Source organism: Melanotaenia boesemani, chromosome 14 (genome assembly GCF_017639745.1).
Source record: "Melanotaenia boesemani isolate fMelBoe1 chromosome 14, fMelBoe1.pri, whole genome shotgun sequence".
Taxonomy (NCBI): Eukaryota; Metazoa; Chordata; class Actinopteri; order Atheriniformes; family Melanotaeniidae; genus Melanotaenia; species Melanotaenia boesemani.
Window position 1 is genome coordinate 2,952,228 of NC_055695.1, and position 20,218 is coordinate 2,972,445.

At 42.2% G+C, this 20,218-nt stretch overlaps 2 protein-coding genes across 3 annotated transcripts in view; both read left to right on the plus strand.

Moving 5' to 3' along the window:
• The window catches only part of cdc14ab (cell division cycle 14Ab), a 38,950-nt gene extending 38,497 nt beyond the window's left edge, over nucleotides 1–453 (plus strand). For both annotated transcript variants that reach the window (XM_042006770.1, XM_042006771.1), the window contains one exon: nucleotides 1–453. This exon is cut by the window's left edge and continues 1,329 nt beyond it. The gene's annotated coding sequence lies outside the window, so the exon portion shown is untranslated.
• A 1,066-nt stretch (nucleotides 454–1,519) lies between these two features.
• On the plus strand, nucleotides 1,520–18,862 carry vcam1b (vascular cell adhesion molecule 1b). Its single transcript, XM_042006769.1, has 10 exons — nucleotides 1,520–1,751; nucleotides 6,713–7,012; nucleotides 7,096–7,404; nucleotides 7,485–7,745; nucleotides 7,840–8,109; nucleotides 9,307–9,582; nucleotides 13,508–13,810; nucleotides 14,521–14,787; nucleotides 17,456–17,716; nucleotides 17,815–18,862. The coding sequence occupies exons 1-10, from the start codon at nucleotides 1,538–1,540 to the stop codon at nucleotides 17,973–17,975; spliced, it is 2,622 nt and encodes an 873-aa protein (XP_041862703.1). The 5' UTR covers nucleotides 1,520–1,537; the 3' UTR covers nucleotides 17,976–18,862.
• Nucleotides 18,863–20,218: the final 1,356 nt, after the last annotated feature.

The following is a 20,218-nucleotide window of genomic DNA, read 5'->3' on the forward strand; positions in this document are numbered from 1 at the left end:
AGTAGAAGTGCATTCAGACACGATTTCAGTCTGAAACTTTCGTCTTTAAACTTTTAAGATGTTCCAGGAAGGACGACCAAAGTCTGACTGATCGATTAGACTCACGAGGAAACAAAAAGCTTGAGAAATAATTCTGGTGATTTTAGGGGGAAAAAATGTATTTTCCTTTACAGTTAAACTGGCTCAAAGTGCCTAAAACATGTTGCAGCTCCTCGTGTTTGAATGATGAACTGTGAGGAAAAGTTAAAGGCTTTATTTTAACATTGATTCACTCTGATGTGAAGATATTTAAATGCTTGATTCGCTGTTTATTTACTCACAAATGTCCTGACTATTTAACGTCACACTGAAGTCTTTTAAGAGAAAAGTGAGAAAATTATGTAGATTTTTTCTTTTAACCGACTGCAGAGTGTATTTTTGAGCAATAACAATAAAATAAGTATTTTTTCCTCATGAATATGTTTAATTTGTCTTTACTTCCAAGAGTCTTAGTCCACCAGAACCCGTAGAAACATGAATCAAAGCTGCAGGACGAGGCTGAGATGTTTCAGTTCTGCGTCTGAGTTGAAGTATTTCTCCTTCACACAGCTGAGAAGCAGGCGAAGCTGTGGGAGGCGGTCAAAGCCTGGTCACATGACCGCCATCGTCCAGCTGCATCCTCATTGGTCCGAGGTCACCGTCTTATCAGGCCCAGGAGATCCAGATGTTAATCTGAGGACTGGAAGTCAAACTCCTGAACACAAACCACTAAAAACCACTTTCTACAAGTTCCTTTAAATCCTAAAAAACTAGTTATCAGCATGGTGGAGGTTATAACCATCAGATCTGTAACTCATTACCGCCTGGATTTATTTACAAAAAACTGCTTCCTGTCCTGATTCTGTTAAACAATAAAGAACACAGTAAAGGAAAAACATTAGATCAATTAAACAAAATCAATGAGATTTAAAAGATGAAAATTATAATAATAATAAAGGACAGTAAATAAATGATAAAAGCAAGGACACACAGTATCATATAAACTACCAAAAAGACCAAAAGAGAGAGATTAGAGGAAATCTCATATACAGATGTTTTTATTTTATTTCTTTTTTAGGGTTTGTGTCAGAAAAACAAACTGGTTGAAAGTTGACTCCTGACATAAAGGAGTAAACGCTGACTTTAGAGGGTCTTTCTTGGGGGAAAGGTGAATAAAAAAGGTGTTGACACCTTTTTCATCCACATCTGATTAAAAGTCATTTCTTTAAGATCCATGAAAATCTGTGATGTTGATTAAAATAATCAAATCAAAGATTTAATCTGCTTTGTTTGTGAAATATTCCAGTAAAGATCAGAGCAAGCCTCCTCTCAGCGAATTAAAAACATCAGCTTTATATTCATGAGTCCATTCAGAGCTGCGAGGAAGAGGAGGGGGTGGGGAGGAAGGGTAGAGAACAAGAAAGGAAGAGCTGGAGAATAAAAGAGGTGAAATCATGACAGAGATGCGTGGTGTGTCCTCCAGGGGGCGCCGTGGTCTGTGGACATTCAAAGCTGGCTTATGAGAGGAGGGGGGTGTTTCATCAGAGAGGATTCACGTCTCTTTCATGTGTCGAGCTCATTTTCTGCTTCAGGCTCTGAAAGGGCGACACAAAGGAGACGCTGCTCTGCTGCTGGTTCATCCATCCGTCCGTTCATCCATCTGTCACTCATCATCCAGCGTCGGAGGATGGATCTGCTGTCTGTCTGCAGCAGCTTTGTTCAGCTGCTCTCAGGTAAGAAGCAGGTCTTGTCTCTTCACGGCCGGGCGCTTCAGTGAGCACATGCAGCAGGTTTAAGCTCACATTTAACCTGATTTTAATCTGCAGGGATGTTTCTAAATGTGGAAAATGTGAAACATTTGCTGGTTTTAGTAGGCAGGAGAAGGGATGCATTGTATTCAAATATCACTTTATCAGTGCTTTTAATCATCAGGTGACTCCATTCAGGGTCACAAGCCAGAGGTTGACAAACAGACTGTTTATCTGTCACTTGTCACGTTTTTGTGTTTATTTTGCTTCGCATTGAGCTTCAGTGATTAGATACTTCATTCCTCTGTCAGTTAATTTAAAGCTTGTTCATCAAACTGAACTTTGGATGATGGAAGTTTGTTTAAATGATTATTTAAAAATATTTAAGTCTAAATTTTCTAAATGCCAACTCTGAGCTCTGTGAACAGGATCACAGCACCCACACAGCTCTGTTAGTCACGCTTTATAATAAGGGTTCAGTTTCTGACTCATTCTGGTGTGAAGCTTGAAGCTGCTGTTTTTCAGGATGTTCTGCCTTGCTGATCAAACACACCTGGCTTGAAGGGGACCTCCGCAGAGCTGACCCTCTCATTTAAATCAGCTGTGTTTGAGCAGGAAAACATCCCAAACATGCAGAGCAGAAGGTTCAGGTGACTGGTCCAAAGAAAATGTCCTCTTTTGGTTTTGCCAAGAATTTTCCCAAGCCTTTGTTGGAACGCTGTGTGAGGAATTTCCCAACAGGCAGAACCCAAAACAACCCCAAGTTTCTCTGAAAAGCTCATGAGGTGCTTCAGCCCGTGTTTTCACATTGTTTCAGGATGTGGAGGATCAGAGAGGTTCTCATATAGGTGCACATCAAATCAAATCGCATTTTATTTATACACAAAGAAACACAAAGTTAAAAAATGATAAAAAATAATCATGCATATTAAAATTTAAAGCCTTCATACATCAAAGAATGAATGAATCAAAGAATAAAAAGGCACAATCATACACAAACTCTCACATACAACCCCCCCAACACACACACACACACACACACTTTGATAATAATAAAATGCAAACATCTGGCTTGATGCTGCTGTGAGGAAACGTATCTTGGGGATCCAGTCACACCAGAAGCCAGCCCACCCATGGCCACAGAGGGCGCCACCACAGAAACCACCCAGGCCAGGGCAGGCCGGGGTCCACACCACAGCCACAGGGCTGCAGTGCAGGACCCTCAGCCCCCCAGACAAGGGCAGTCACCATGGCAACAACCCCACAGACAGAGCAGGCAGAGCTACCGGTGTGAAGGATCCCCAGGAGAAAACACTGGAGTTAAACATTAAAATAAGAATAAATACACTTAAAAACAATAAGAACTGATAAGAGTGACAGGAGCAAAGACACAAATAAAGGAGTTCAGGAAAAATAGAAATAAAATAAAAGCATTTATAAAAACTGTACTTGGGTAAAAATGAAGCAATAACAGTAAAACAATAAAACAAAGCTTTTTAAATAAGTAAAAAATAATAGAAAAATATATGGTTCAATAAGCAAAAATCAAAAGGTATAAGCTAGACTAAAAAGAAAGGTCTTGAGCCTGTTTTTAAAAACATGAACAGCCCTGAGGCTCTCTGGCAGGCTGGTCCACAGTCGGGGCCCGTATGGAACGAGGCCTCACCAGAAGTCTTGGTTCTGACTTTGGGAACAACTAAGAGGCCGGTACCAGAGGATCTTGGCGTTCACGCGGGTTCATAATCTAAAAGCAGGTCTGATAAATAAGAAGGCCAAAGACCTTTAAGACATTTATAAATGACTAAAAAAAAACTTAAAATCAGTCCTGAAACGCACGGAGAGCCAATGCAGCGATTTTAAAACTGGTGTGATGTGTTCCCACCCTCTGGTCCTTGTCAGAACTTGTGCTGCAGAGTTCTGGAGTAATTACAGATTAGAAATAGACTTTTGTACCTGCTGTGGAACTTGGAAACACTCCAGGGGTACATGAGAAAATAAAAATGGGATAACTTGTTCCATCTTTTGTATCTTTGACTTAATAGGTGTGACTTGTTTGTATGATGAGGGGAAATGTGGAAATGTACACGTATGTACATTTAAAATAACTTCTACACCTGGAAAAGTTACTCTGATAATCATATTTACCGACGACACAGGCTTTGAACATTCAGAGCCATTGTGATTAATGTCCACACATTGGCCCTATTTTAATCAATCAATCAATATTTATCTATATAGTGTTTTACAAAACTCAAAGGTGACCAAAGTGCTTTCCAATAAAACCAGTGCAATAAAATACAATAAAATAAATAACATGTCACAGTATTTCTAAGTATTAAAAGCCAGTCTGAATAGATGTATGAGTCTAGACTTAAAAAGAACGGGTCAATTAAAGTGCACATATGAGGGGGACGTCTATTCCAGAGTCTGGGCCCAGCCACAGAGAAAGCCCGGTCACCCCAGTGTTGGTACTTGGCTTTCGGGTCCTCCAGCAAGAGATGACTGGAAGAGCTCAGAGTTCTGTTTGGGTTCTGAAGAGACAGCATGTCAGATAAATAAGATGGACCATTTTTAAGAACATGAAGTAAGGCTTTATGTTTGGTTTCATCAAAGGACAGGACTCAGACAGAGAACATTATTTATGATGAGAATCATAAATAAAACCAGCATGGTTTCAGCACAAGGTGGGGCAAGGGGTCCGTGGCTTTTTAGTATTTGCGTGAAGGGGTCCCCAAGAAAAATGGGTTGGGAACCACTGGTCCAGCCCACTGGAGATCAGATTGTGCTGAATGTGGCCCCTGAACTGAAATGTAAATTGACACCCCTGGTTTAGGGACTACTGGACTGAAAATGATCTACAGGGATAAAATGTTGAAAATGTTTGAGAACCACTACATTAGAGTAACGTATATACTTATTTTTCCTATAACTTCATGATTAAGGTTGATAATTCATTTAAGTGAAGAAAGTCACAAAAGTAAACTGTAGTCACCTCAGCCTGATTTTCACCAGCGGGTCGGGTTGGGTCGGTCAGTAAACCGTAACCTCGTTGTATTTCCACAGCCAATCAGCCGGATAGCGATAGCTGCCTCAGCTACGTAACAGCATGACGCGATCGCAGTGCCTCCTTTAAGTAGAACCAGAACACGACTCAGAAACAAAGGAGGAGGGTGGAGGTCATCCACCAGTTTGTGTCCTCTTCTTGGTGGTGCTTTCGTAACATCATTTTAAACAGATTTAATCAGCAAAAAGAAAATCTGTTGCTCCAAACAAGGAGCTTTGTTTTTATGCCAGGTCACTCTGGACTTTATTTTCTCAACCAATCAGCGATTGCAGTGTGTCAAGCTCCACCTTTTCAGCTCGTACCCCAACAGAAGAGTCCTAACAAAGTAGGACGGGTCGGTCGGATATTAGGGAACCTGTCCCAGTTTTCACATGTGGAAACACCTAAAACTGCGTCTCGACCCACCCTGACCTGCACCCGTCAGTGGAAACGGTGCTTAAGACTCCATGAAAGAGTCACTTTAAAGTTGGCCTTTCATTTCCTAAAGGGTAGTTTTTTGTTTTTTTTATTGAGACCAACTAACATGATCACAGGAACAGTGATGATCAGGGCAAAGTTATTGCACTAAAACATGTATGAGAGTAAAATCAGACATTTTTTAACTTTTATTTGCCTCCTTTCAAACAGCAAAGTGCTGACGCTGTAGGAGTCTTTAACTTCTGCATGTTCCTGAAGTAAAAGTGTTTCCTCCTGAATAATAGTCACATGACCACCCTCATGTTTCCGTCCTTGAGGACAGAAGTAGTCCTGAAGTTCACGGCCTTGTAATCACCTCTGACACCATAAATATCCTTAACAGCTGACAGGTGAAAGGGCCGCTGTTGACTCCAGGGCCTCATCGATCACCGACCTCACACAGAGGAAGAAGTCTGACTGACACTGGGAATGTCAAACAATCCACTGTGTTTAAAGGTTACAAATATGGTTTTATTTATTATATATGCTACATTATGAACTAATATTTGCATGATTGTAGCCGTTTAGTTCATGTTCTGCCTCTTCAGTGAAGTTTGGGGAAATAAATCAGGTCCTGCAGGAAACCCGAACCTGCTTCAACAAAAAGATGATTCAGATACACCGATTAAACAGAAAATGAATAAGATTAACCTTAATTTAACCATGAAATAAAAAGTAAATTTACTTGATCCATGAGCAGCAGAAAGACCTGCTGAACACAGAAATGTCATTTTCTGATTCTCTTGTCTTCTATGCAGTTTTTATAGCAGGCTAAAAAGACTCCTCACCTTCTGGCCGGAGGAGAAAAACTTTCGTTCAAAATGAACTGAATGCAGCCAGTGATGGGTGCACTGTGAGGCGATTTGAGGAACAACGTAATGTCTTCAGTGACGTTTTGATGTAGAATTTATACATGTGAAGGAGAAGCTGTGGGCCTGAAAACAAGTTTGGTTGGGAGCTTTTCTGAATAAGCGTATGGGAGTATGGACTCTGTCTAAAATTTCATAAAACTTAAACTGATTGTATCATGACCATAAAAGATATCAAAATACTCTTTCAGGAAAAAAGTTTTTATTAAAAGTTATGGGGCTCTAAAATGTGCTGGTTATTCTCCTATTTTGGCAAAACCCCATTAATTTTTACAGGAGAAATTTAGCAGTTTTATGCGATTACTAACTGTATTACCACCAAAAGTTAAACCACGCAAATGAAACATGTTTTTAACTGAGAAAAAAAAAATTATGACAAACTGAACAAAATAAAGGTGGTTAATTAAGTTTAAACAGTTGCCTTAATATTTTCTGTATTGGCACCATAATCAGTTAAAGGACAGAGTGTAGTACAGATACAGGAGTGCAAAGAAACTGCCAGATAGAAGTTTTAGGAAAGAAGTGCTAAAGTGTAATATTCCTGTGTCCCTCTACAGCTGTGTTGCTGATGTCCTCGTGGTGCGTTCAGGGTCTGCGTGTCGACGTGTTCCCCAGGAAGGCCTTGTTCAGGTTAGACGAACGGCAGCATCTGGTCTGCTGGGTTCAGGACTGTTCCACAGAACCGATTATATCCTGGGCTACGTTGGAGGACCGTCCTCTGCCCCCCTTCAGCACCAACCGGACTCACTCTGTGATGACCTTCGACCCGGTGATGGCGGAGCACGAAGGAATGCTGCTGTGTAAAGTCAGCTGTGGAGACGAGAAGCGGCAGATTCAAGCCTCTGTGGTGGTTTACTGTGAGCTCACATCTTTAGACTCATCTTTTACTTCATCTTTCTATGATCAGACTCTCATCTGTCTGTCCTCCATCTACTTCCAGCCTTCCCATCAGCCCCTGTCATCACAGGTGTGGACCACCTGAGGCTGGGGGCGGAGTCAGCTCTTACCTGCCAGGTGTCTGACCTCTATCCTGCTGAGCAGGTGACCCTCACCTGGCTGAGAAGAGGCATCGTGCTGCACAGCATCACAGGAGACTCTGAGTCCAGCTCACTCCAGTCTGAGTACAGGTTCACGCCCCAGAAAGAGGACTCAGGGGGGGACATCAGCTGCAGGGCCACGCTGGACCTGCAGGACCTCCTGCCAGCTGAGAACAGTACCAGAGAAACCACCGTCCCTCTGAACATCCTGTGTAAGCCGGAGTTCACTTCTAAGTCTGCCAGTTTTAGAGTGATTGCTGTGAATCTTGACTCCTCCTCCTCGCCTCTGCAGATGCTCCTGTTGTCATGACGATATCAGACTCTGTGGTGGTGATGGCCGGCTCTTCGCTCGGCCTCAGCTGTTCTGCAGAGGGAAACCCCGAGCCGAACGTCACCTGGAGCTTCAGGACGGAGGACAGACGCTCTCTGCTGCGAAGTCGAAGTGGTCAGCTCTTCCTCTCGGAGGTGAGGCTTTCAGACGGCGGGCGCTACATGTGTGAGGTCCGAAACACCGAAGGGAGCCAGACCGCCTCTGTCAACGTCACAGTTCACGGTGAGAGGGAAGCTCCTGTTTACAGGCTCTGCAGTCTCTCTGTGTCTTTGTCTCATTTTTATGTCCCTGTTTTGTCCTCCTTCCTCCCCCACAGCTCCACCCACTAACACCTCCCTGTCAGTAAGCCCAGGTGAGGAGGTGGTGGAGGGTCGACAGGTGACGTTTACCTGTTGCTCGGACGGAGCTCCGCCTCCCACACTGATACTGAGGAGAAATGGGGAAGAGCTTCACAGGACTGACTCCGCCTCCTCCTCACTAACCTACAGCATCCCCTCTGCTGTGCTGGAAGACTCCGCCCACTACCAGTGTGAAGCCTCCAACCAGTATGACTCCCAGCTGGCCTCCACCTCCTTAACTGTCAGAGGTATTTAACCTTCATTTACATGCTTGAGCTTTTTGATTTTCATCCCAGAGGGAAATTGTTCGTACCTTCATCGTTGGGATGATTTTTACTGGCAGAGTTTAGAGATTTATTGTCGACTGAGAGGAAAGACTCCTGTTGAGATTTCTCCATAGAAATCCTCCTCTAGTGAAACTCTTCAGAGTTGGAACATGTTAGAACATTAGGACATTATTTACAAGTCTTTGCATCTTAAAATGGAGCAAAATCAAATGGTTCTTAGTGAATCTTTGAACCCAGTCCTCATCAGGACAAAGTTTTGTTGGCCAGATTAGATTGTTGAACGTTTACTCATCCTGAAATAAAATATTCTGATTATTTTGAGTTCTCTGCACTGTTGATAGACAACAGAAATGTCTGTTTCTGTTCTGTGTAGTTTTTATGGCAGGTTAAAAAGAACCTTCACTTCCTGAGTTGAGAAAAATCTGAGTCAAAATGAATGGAAGTCAAAGGAGGCGGTGATGGGTGGACTCTGCACTCTGAGGTTATTTGAGACAAAACCATGAAACTTATCTCAGTGATGGTCACATTAGCTGAAAGAAGAGAAAAATGCCTCCAGTTTGATGTGTGATTTGTATATGTGGAGGAAAAACCGTGGTCATGACAGAAGTTTGAGAAATTTTCTGAATAACTTTGAAGGACAACATTTGAGTGTGACATCATCCTCACCCAGTGGAGTTTCTTTGTCAATTTATTAAAATTTATAACCGCATTTTTATGCATCTTTTGTTTGGGTTTTTGTGACAGAAACAGAGGAAACTGAAAAATAAGTCTGAGAAATGACCAAATGTGAACCTAATGCATTCTGCATTGGCAGCCATTATTGATCTAAAGGACAGATTGCAAGTAGAACAGATACAAGTGCAGAGAAACTGCAGGTTAGAGGTTTTAGGAAAGGAGTTGCTGAAGTCTCCTGCAGACGTCACTCAGGATGCAGCTTTAGCAACTTGAACCTGATTGGTTCTGGACCATCTGTAGGAGTCTCACCTTGCCTGCTGGGAAACGGCAGGCAGGAAACACTCCAGACTTACTCCACGTACCAGGAGCTGGCTGGCATGCGAAGTCTGATACGTACGACTTTTTTCATGTTATAAAGACTCAGGGATGCAGCGTGATCGGGGAACAACTTTGGTGATCATGCATTCTGTTTTTTTTCCTCAGCTCACCCTCTGCAGGTGGAGGCGAGTCCTCAGCTCTCAGCAGAGCGAGGCTCGGCTCTGATCCTGATCTGCAGGGCCTCCGGGTGTCTGCAGACCCCCACCCTCAGCTGGAGGAGGCCGGACCAGAACCGGACTGTCCTCCAGAAGACGCAGCAGCAGGACGGACTGTCTCAGCTCCACCTGCAGGAGCTGGATCTTCAGCATCAGGGAGGATACAGCTGCGAGGCCGAGTGCGAGTCCGTCACCAGGACCAGAGACATCCATGTCCACGTCTACTGTGAGTCACAGCTGAAATTTAAGAATTTGAGTTTGATTTTAAACAACAGGCAGCATTACTGGCAAGAAGGACGATTTGTGACTTAACATGTTGAAAATATGAGAAAAGGAGGTGAAAGTAGAAGAGAAGTGGGTGTCTCGTGCTGAATGAGGAATCTACAGATAAAATAAGAACTGAGAAATATTCAGATCCATCATGTGGCTCATCTTTCCGAGCATTTCCAACAGTCTGGGTACGCCGGTAGCTCTTTAATAGAAAAGAAAACACAAGGCTTAATAAAGACATGAATCATCTTGATTTGGTTTCGCTCTCAGCGTTCGGCTCGGCTTGTTTGGACACGCTCGGCCCTGGTGCTGCACTCAGGTCAAAGACCGGGGAGATTTACTCTGCTGATTCAGTGTTACAGGCAGCACCAACATTTCCTCACACATGCGTGTAACGAAGCTTCCCAGAGATAAACTGTTTCTTTCTTATTGTCAGCAGATATCTTAGTGTTAACCTTAAAATCCTCCCCAGTGCTGTGCAGGGCTCCTTCATCATGCTGCCAAAATACACATAAGACCTGAAAATAATCCTTTTAATGCAGCAGGTCTTCAGTAACTTCAGCTAAAAGCTGCACCCGCCAGCTGTTTTGGAAAATGGCATTTTTTACTATCAGGGATTTGTTTGGCTTAACAAGAATGTAGGATTTCATCCATTCTCATCCTTCAGCCTCAGACAAGGATCACTCTGACTGTCAGGAAGTGACACAACACTGGAGAAAGAATCCAAATATGCTCCATTCACAAATAACTTGAACTGAAACAGTGAAACCCTCCCACACTGGAACCCAGAGGAGGAGAGGAGTCTTCATGCAGTCATTTCACCAGGCTGTTAGAAGTCAGGAGTTCGTGTTCTCAGACTCAAGCCAGCAACATGAACTCTGCAATCCTGCTCCAAATCCTTCATTATCTGCTTCCTGTAAAAGGATGCATTGCACAAAAATGTTCATTAAACCATTAAGACCTACAGCTCCTCTCAAACAGTGAAAGATTAATCTAAAGCTACTGTCTGAAAACCTGCAGGGTTTCTAAAAACTGGACAGAATTTATGTTTCAGCCTCTGAAGAAACCAGGAGCATGAAGATATAAAACATCTGAGAGCTTAAACTTCATCTTTTATTGTAAATTGTTCTCTTTTTTCCAGCATATAATCAGATGGAAGCTGCAAGTTCTCAATCACTTTTAATGTTCTTTTGAAGAACAAAAACTGATCAGCTTCAGAGCTTTTTAGAGATCTTAGCCCTCTGGTTCCCAACCTGGGGTCCCTGACCCTCCCAGAGGGTCCACAAAGACCACAAGCCTTTGCCTGTACAGAGTCTGTGTGACTGTTACAATGCAGACCTTGTCCATACACAGATGAGCTGAGGTGTGTCGCCCTAAAGTTTTATCAATCAGCTGTTTTGTTGACATGGAAACGAGCCTGAAAACACACACTTTTAAACCAGGTCCCAAAGCGAACAAGTGGAGGTCATTAAAATCTGCTGTAGGTACTTTGCTGTTGGTCCACGGCTTTTCTGTTGTTGCAGGATGGCAAACAGGTTGGGAGCCATTTCTCTTGCATGGTGTTGCAGCTTTTAGCCTGATACATTTACAAAGCGCCGCTTTGCGTGATGCATTACAAAAAACAAAAGGAGTGAGGACCACAAGGAACCAATAGCAATGCTTTAATTCGTCACATGACTCAGGAAACCATACTGAAACTCTTGTTTTACTTTTTAAAAGGTAACCGTTTTGCTATTTTGCTCCACAAAAAGGGTCAAAGAACATAATTTTCCTCCTTTTCCTGTCTGGAATCATACATCCACACTACAAGAGGAGTAAACCTTTACTTTTAAATGTTTATTGTAAATAATTTCCTAAATGAATAATGAAACGGTGTTAAAATCCAACTGTTGCCCAGGTGGAAAGTTGCACATGTTGCCTTCAGGTGTCATTGGACCGTGATGGAATCGGCAGTAAATGCTGGGTTTTGGTGTATTTAGTGTTAAAAATCAGCTCATTCATCATCATTTAGTTCTGATCTTAATAATTTACTGAACAGAAACGTGATGCTGGAGCAGCAACGTCATTTCTGTTGGACACAGTGATTCTGTCTTATGTACTCAGAACATTTTTCTGAATTTACAGAATAAATTCAGACACGTTCTGTGTTTCCAGAAGAAAACGTTAGAACGAGCTGCTTCATGCAGCTCATCAGCACCGAGCAGCAACAGGACAAATCTGTCAGGAAAGAGCAGAAAACTGACTCCAGTTTCCAGTTACATGGTTCTGATCTTTGTTTCGTACGTGGTTTATGTAAAAGTTTGTAAAAAGGAGACTCTTATTTACTTTAATGGGTTTTTCCACGACGTGCAGCGTTGCCTGCAGGAAAGATGCGAACATGAAACCATTAACACTTACTTTTATTAGACTTTTATTACACTTTTATTAGACTTTTATTAGACTTTTATTAGATCTCTATTAGACTTTTATAATTGTGTTTATTGTAATTTGTTGAAACAAATTAATATATATATATATTGTATAAAATAAAAGAATAACAATTATTATTCAACAACTGAAATAAATTTTAATCTTAATCAAATGTTTTGTGTAAAAAAATTTTTTCATTTACGTACCATTATGGCACAAAAATCTACAAAAAGAGAAAAAACAATTATAAAAGATTTTTATTTAGTCTTTTTTAACCATTAATTATTAAACAAACAACCAGATATTTTACATACAATGTTTATTTACTTCCACATACATGTACAGTGATGCTTTTCTGTATTTTTAATCTTATTTGACTTTTTATTTAGTTTATTTATTTGATCTATTCTCTAAAAATATTTAGAAAACAGTATTTTATTAAATTATAGCTGTATCATTATTTCCTGTTTATCACTGACACAAGCCTGGTATTTGCAATATAGGTATATATATATTAAATTTTATAATATTTTTATGGATTCTCTAGTGAGTGGCAGCATACCATCCCCAGCCTGCGTGCTCTAGAAAACAGCCTGTAAATAGCTGTCCACTGGCTGTGAGGCATGCAGAGTTGAACAGGTTTACGGAGTCTTTAAGGTTTTTCAGGTCCTTGTTGACATTGTGGGTGTTTTGAAGAGGGTTCAGGGGTGATCCAGCAGTCTTTAGAGGTCTTTGAGCTTGGAGTGGTCCTTCAGGATCTGTGATTAGTCTGAGAGCAGGGACAGATATGAGACAACGGGTCCCTGTAGAGATATCTGGAAGGCCTCCAGCCTCCAACAGAAGACTGAAATATACTGAAAGCTTGTTTGTAGTTGGGTTGTTTTGTGTCTCTGTGTGCTCATTTCATCAGAATCTAAAACACATTATTAGGCTCTTTCTGAGCCTTTTGGTAATCCATCCACGATGGAGATGCTTTCAGTGTCTGTGATTGAAATGGAGAACGTTGAGGTTCTAGAGTTAAACTTACTGAGGCTTTAGTAGTTTCACTTTTCACTGATGTCGGTTTCTACAGGGACTTACGTTGTTTTCTTGGTGTTTGGGGATATTTAGAAGTGGTTAAAGGAGTTTAAATGAAGGGTTTATACTTCACTCTGCATATTTAAAACATGACTGAAGATGTTTCTGAGCTCTAAAACCAGACTGAGAAAACTGTCTGGAGATTTGAGGGAATAAAGATCAGATATTGATACATAAGGGATGTTTGGAGGCCTGGAAAAGATTAAACGTGACATCCGAGCAGCTTGTGATGCTGGCTGACTTCTTGTGGAAGTGTTGGAAGTCTTGAACTGGGTCCAGAGTTGTAGAGGTCTACGGGGGGTTACTTTGGTGCATTTAAAGGTTCAGATTGTGAACCAATGGAACTATGTGATCCAGTATCTGTAACTAAACAAAACTTTTCTCCTTTTCTCCAGCATTCCCATCTGATCCTGTTCTGGAGGATCCTGGTCCGGTTCTGCTGGGCCAGGAGGCTGATTTTCACTGTGATGTCATCAGAGTCTTCTCAGCCAATCAGCTGAGGATCCGCTGGCTGCTGGGGAACGCTACGCTGAAGTCCGAGTTGTTCAGGTTCTCCGGTTCTTTGCAGAACATCTCGTCTGCCCTCAAGCACCGGGTCCAGGAGGATCAGCCGGTTCTGATGTGCAAAGCCGAGCTGCTGACTGAGGACGGAGGTGTGTGGAGGTCCAGGAACTCCACCCGCCCTCTACAGATCCACTGTGAGTGTGTTATGACATCATACAGAAACAACCCAGGCTACAAATTTTTATTTTTATTCTGATCTGTTTTATTAACCCCTTAATGTCGCAACTTTACAACAAACTGCTTCAGGCCTTTTTTTATTTATTTAGTTATTTTATTAGTTATTTACTATTGTTGATGTTTTTATTTAATATTTCTTATTATTTATTTGTATTTATTTATTTTCATGAATTTATGTAATATCTGGTTGTATTTTCTTTTATTCCAGTTGTTTTATTTGATTTTTTTTCCTCTTCTTTTTTTCTGTTTTTACCTTGTTTTTAGATAAGACAAACAGGATTTAAATTAAATTAAATTAAATTAAGAATAAATACATAAATTGGACTGAATAAATAAATAAAACAAAATATAAACAAAAGGAAGATAAAAAAGATAAAAGGAAGTAAAGTAAACAAAGGCCAGAAGTTATGTATTTGCGGTAACATCATTGAGGGGTTAAACTGATTGAAGTTCAGGATTTAATAAGTCCACAAGACGGTTTTGCTAAACTCAGTTTTATATTTTATTTGATGAAATAGATTCAGATTCAGGTTTCAGTAAACTGAGATTTAACCAATTTTAGATCAAGGTTTTAATAATCTGGGATTTAGGACGTCCAGATTTAGGATGATCAGGTTTATTAATCCCCAGATTCAGGTTTAGTTTAACTTCTCCGTCTGGGATTCAGATCCTCCGAGGACGACCTTCCTGTCAGCGAGTCCCCATGAGGAGGTGGTGGAGGGTCAGCAGGTGACGTTTACCTGCCGCTCAGATGCAGCTCCAGCCCCCACACTGGTGCTGAGGAGGAATGGGGAGGAGCTAAAGAGGACTGACTCTGCCTCCTCACTCAGCTTTAGCATTTCCTCCACCCTGCTGGAAGACTCCGCCCTTTACGAGTGTGAAGCCTCCAACCAGTACAGCTCCCAGTCCGTCTCCAGAACCATCACCATCAAAGGTAAAAGGAAGCTCGATCCCATCCAAACATTTCACTTCGTGTTTATCTCCACCCAGCCTCCGCTTCTTCTGCTTTTTCTTTAATCTCTATTCTGAAGTCAACCTCTCACTTCTTCATGAGATGCTCGGACTGAAATAAACTCCGACTCTTCTGCTGACTCATGAGTCCAACTCCTGAGCTTTCACCAAGCTGTCAGGGTCAAACACACAATGAAAGGAAAACCTTATTTCTACTGTTCCTCTTTAGTGGAAAGTCATGTGAATCTGTGACACTCATCCAGTCCTTCAACAGCTCAGTCACACAAAAAACTGAATTTACTCAGAGAAAAATGTTTTATCCTTCATTTTTTCTAAAGTTATTTTAAACAACATAGTGCAAACTCAACATAAGCAAAGCAGTCTGACATCCAATCATGTGACAGAGCTGTCCACTATCAGGTGATGATGTGTTGGTTAAGGGTCAAACAAAAGGTCATCAGGTGGAGCTGAGCAGCTCTCAGACCCTGTGAAGATTAAAACAGTTTAAACAGTTATTAAAAAGGGATTTAGAAACACAAAACTCAAGAATAATAACATAGTACATAATACAGACTAAACAGTGGAAATGGCTAGGAAGAAGGAGCCATATAAGGTTTTCTTCTCTATCTTCTGTTATCAGAATGGTTTTGTGATTACTTTCCATCTGGACCTCCTCCAAGTGTTGAAATTAGTCACCAACTACTCCTCCACACATTCTTCTACCCTGAGTATCCTGTAACTTGTCCTCCTGCCAGGAAACATGACAGAAGTGACAGAAGACAGAACTGCAGTGTTTATCATTTAAACAAAATATGACTAAAAAAGTAGCCCTGCTTGGACTGGCCACCTGTCCTGGTGTACCTGCCTCTCACCTGCAAATTGCTGGGATTGACTCCGGCTTCCCCATGACCCTGAATCAGATTAAGTGGTATAAAAGATGGATGGATAAAAAGCACCATCAAGCCCATGATTCCATTTAGACTTAATTAACTTAACAAATGGGAAGTAATTATACAGAAATTAAACTGTCAATCAGTTCATGGTGCCATCTTCTGAACTGTAACAATTTTATCTGTCGTAAATCACAGCGAACACCTGCAGAACATACTGTAACGCCTGCTGTAACACCTGTAGAATAAACTGTAACGCCTGCTGTAACACCTGCAGAATACACTGTAATGCCTGCTGTAACACCTGCAGAATACACTGCAACGCCTGCTGTAACACCTGTAGAATACACTGTAACGCCTGCTGTAACACCTGCAGAATACACTGCAACGCCTGCTGTAACACCTGTAGAATACACTGCAACGCCTGCTGTAACACCTGCAGAATACACTGTAACGCCTGCTGTAACACCTGTAGAATACACTGTAACGCCTGCTGTAACACCTGCAGAATACACTGTAACGCCTGCTGTAACACCTGCAGAATACACTGTAACGCCTGCTGTAACACCTGCAGAATACACTGTAACGCCTGCTGTAACACCTGTAGAATACACTGTAACGCCTGCTGTAACACCTGCAGAATACACTGTAACGCCTGCTGTAACACCTGCAGAATACACTGTAACGCCTGCTGTAACACCTGCAGAATACACTGCAACGCCTGCTGTAACACCTGTAGAATACACTGTAACGCCTGCTGTAACACCTGCAGAATACACTGTAACGCCTGCTGTAACACCTGCAGAATACACTGCAACGCCTGCTGTAACACCTGCAGAATACACTGCAACGCCTGCTGTAACACCTGCAGAATACACTGCAACGCCTGCTGTAACACCTGCAGAATACACTGTAACGCCTGCTGTAACACCTGCAGAATACACTCTAACGCCTGCTGTAACACCTGCAGAATACACTGTAACGCCTGCTGTAACACCTGCAGAATACACTGTAACGCCTGCTGTAACACCTGCAGAATACACTGTAACGCCTGCTGTAACACCTGTAGAATACACTGTAACGCCTGCTGTAACACCTGCAGAATACACTGTAACGCCTGCTGTAACACCTGTAGAATACACTGTAACGCCTGCTGTAACACCTGCAGAATACACTGTAACGCCTGCTGTAACACCTGCAGAATACACTGTAACGCCTGCTGTAACACCTGTAGAATACACTGTAACGCCTGCTGTAACACCTGCAGAATACACTGTAACGCCTGCTGTAACACCTGTAGAATACACTGTAACACCTGCAGAATACACTGTAACGCCTGCTGTAACACCTGCAGAATACACTAACACCTGTGTGAATAACTATCATGTAAACACCAGAACACTTGCAGACTCGTAGAACACTAGCAGATCATGGTGTAAAGGATTTAGACATCAAGTCTGTTATTGACACATTCTTCTGAGTCAGGTGTGTTGCTGCAGGGAAACGTCCAATACCTGCAGGACACCGGCCCTCGAGGACCGGAGTTGGTGATCCCTGACATATGCCTTTGTTTTAAACATGACATCATCTTACTCCAGGGCGTCAGACGTTGGCTAGATGTGTTGGATTTGTGCTTTCTCCTTTGGAACATCATCATGCTATTTGTTACGATTCAGTGTTTTTTTCTCTGCCAAATCTTTGGTCAGACATTTTGAATTCCAAAGAACAAAATATTTCACTTTGACCTGGTTCTCTTTTCAGCTCCCCCAAGGAACACTACGGTCCTCGTCCTGCCATCTACGGTAGTCCAGGAGGGACAAACAGTCACCGTCTGTTGCCAAACAATCAGCTTCCCGCCATCAGCAGTGATTCTGAAGAAACTGATGAATGGGACAGAGTTATATTCCATCAACGGTACTTTTATTCTAGTCAACGTCACAGCCCGAGACTCTGGTCTGTATCAGGTCAACGTGACCAACGACCTGGGCTACCAGATCAAAGTCTTCAGCATCAGCGTCAGAGGTTAGACCTGTTAACCATCCCCTCTCTGAGTATGAGTGAAACTGTTTGAACTCCTTTTTTAAATTAAAGTTTGATGTAAGCTTTATTTTCTTGTGCAGAGAGCAGCAGCAGACTTCCTCCCGGCATCAGTGTCATCATCGTCTCAGCAGTCTGTGCTGCCGTCGTGCTGGCAGCTTCAGCTCTGGTCCTCGACTATATGCGGAGATCCAGGAAAAAAGGCTTTTATCAGCTGCCACAGTCTGCTCCACCCTCAGCCTGAGGCTAACACTGGACTTTGTGGCTAGTTCCACAACGTGCTTTCCACTGCTGGACATGTGGTTTCAAAGTCATGTGACTACTACGCCTAGTACGCCTAGACTACTTCGATTTGGTTGCTACCCTCCAGATATTGGCAGCTAAAGTGCAACATCTCCACAACATGTGGTTTTATATTGCAGCATATATCTTGTGCTTTAAAAGTCATCCAGTATGTGGCTTTTACATCCTTCCTGACTTTATCCGTAAGTCTGCGGCTGCTGTTCCTAACCCAAACATGTAGCTGCCGTGTCCCAACATGCCATTGGGAACAAGTCCTGCAATGTGTTTCTTTGAATGTGTGGATCACAACGTAGTAGCTACCACTGCCCGGAAACCCCCAAATATGAAGCCACAGCGTCATAAAATGTGGCTTCAGTTCCCTTAACATGACTTCTACCTCATTATATTTTACTATTACTTCTTCTAAAAGTATATTTGGTTTATTTTTCTTCTAGCGTCACAGTTTATGTAAATACTACAAACCCATCTGTAACGTCCACATCCCTCCATGAGGCTCCCTCCTCCCTAAACCTGGGCACCATCATCGCCTCGGATGTTACGGCTTTGTTCGTAATGTAAAAGTGATCCCCATTAATGCTGGCCGTCAGCTTCCAGCAGCTTTTCTAAACAGCCCTGAGCAGAAAGATGCTGTTTAAGCAGTGACTGCTTCACCGTCCATCCTCCTGCTGGTGGAACAAAGACAAAACTCAAATGTTAAGTCCCTAAAAGTGTCCAATTTCCTGAACTTGTGATTCACTTTCATTTCTGTTGTGTGGTACTGTTGCGTCCACAGTTTTTACATACGCAGACCCTTTCTTTTTGTTTTTATTAAAGAGATTTATTTCCTCACTCTCTCTGCACCTTGTGGCAGCATGATTTGATATCCTGGGAATGTGGGGTTTTTTATTCCTGGGAATTCCCAGTGATTGCAACTTTTTCTTTCACTTCTGTCAGTTTACTGGAAATCTGGGCATCTGAGGCTGTTACTGTGGCGACAACTGTGCTGCAGTCCAGACTACCAGACTGTTTATCAGTGTTTTCTTAGTGCTGCTTTATTGTGTGTGGGTGGGTGGGTGTGTGTTCTCTGGCTTAGAGAATAATAAGAGTAAGAAGAAAACAAGAACAAAGTATTCATTTTTAAATTACAAAGAAAGGAAAAAATCACCTGCGAAGAGAAAAACAAGTTTTCTTCTAACTCCAGGAGCAGAGCGAGAAGCTGAACAGATGGATTAAAAGGGCTCTTTTTCTAACTCAAAGCTGATTGGCTCCTCAGCCCATTGTCATGGAAACTGGACAGCCTCAGATGTGAGGTGTAAAGAGAGAAGCAAATGTGGTTCTGGCTTCTTGTGCCCTTGGACTGGTTTCAGTTTGGAGCCTTGCAACAGTCGCTCTCCACCGTCTCTTCTCTGTTCTGCACCGTCCTCATCAAGGGACTGACCTACAGTCATGTAGAACGGTCTCCATGGTAACCAGTCAAGCTCTATTTCCTTATGACAACTGTGAGAAGAGGTTGAAAGCCACTGGAACAGTTTGTGAAAATGGGTTTAGATGCTTTCGGTGTCATTCAGTATGTGGACAGCTCGCAGTCCAGCTACACCTGTTAACAGCTTCCTCTTAACAGAAATATCTAATCAGCCAATCACATGGCAGCATGTAGCCACGTAGACATGGTGAAGACGACTTGCTGAAGTTCAAACTGAGCATCAGAATGAGGAAGGAAGGGGATTTAAGTGACCTTGACCATGGCATGGTTGTTGGTGTGAGTATTCCTTGGGATTTTCACCCAGAACCATCTCCAGGGTTTTCAGAGATTGTTCTGAAGAAAAGAAAACATCCAGCAGTTGTCTGGACCAGGATGTCTGGTTGACGTCAGAGGAGAATGGGCAGACTGGTTGGAGATGATATAACCAGTTATGTCAGTGAATTTAGAGGGTAAATGTTGGAATATTTTTTTAAGAAGTGAAGCTAAGAAAATGCAGCAAGATGACAGTTTTAACTATTTAGGTTTTGAAAATGTGATATAGACAAATCAGTCATTTCAGTGGTGAATCTCTGCATGTATTACACTCCTTTGTGCACCAAAATGTATCTCTATGTTGGAACTGGGGCTGTTATATAGGATCTACTTCAACTTTGACTTCAGTCTGATGGAAAAGAAAGAGAAATTAGCTGCTTTGAAATGACTAGATGGTGACAGCATGAAGG

What these genes read in the sequence shown, in the direction of transcription:
- vcam1b (XM_042006769.1), top strand. Translation starts at nt 1,538, where the DNA reads ATGAGAGGAGGGGGGTGTTTCATCAGAGAGGATTCACGTCTCTTTCAT. An exon ending in CGTCCCTCTGAACATCCTGT is followed by an intron (nt 7,405 to 7,484) that starts GTAAGCCGGAGT and finishes TCGCCTCTGCAG; the next exon opens with ATGCTCCTGTTGTCATGACG. An exon ending in TGTCAACGTCACAGTTCACG is followed by an intron (nt 7,746 to 7,839) that starts GTGAGAGGGAAG and finishes CCTCCCCCACAG; the next exon opens with CTCCACCCACTAACACCTCC.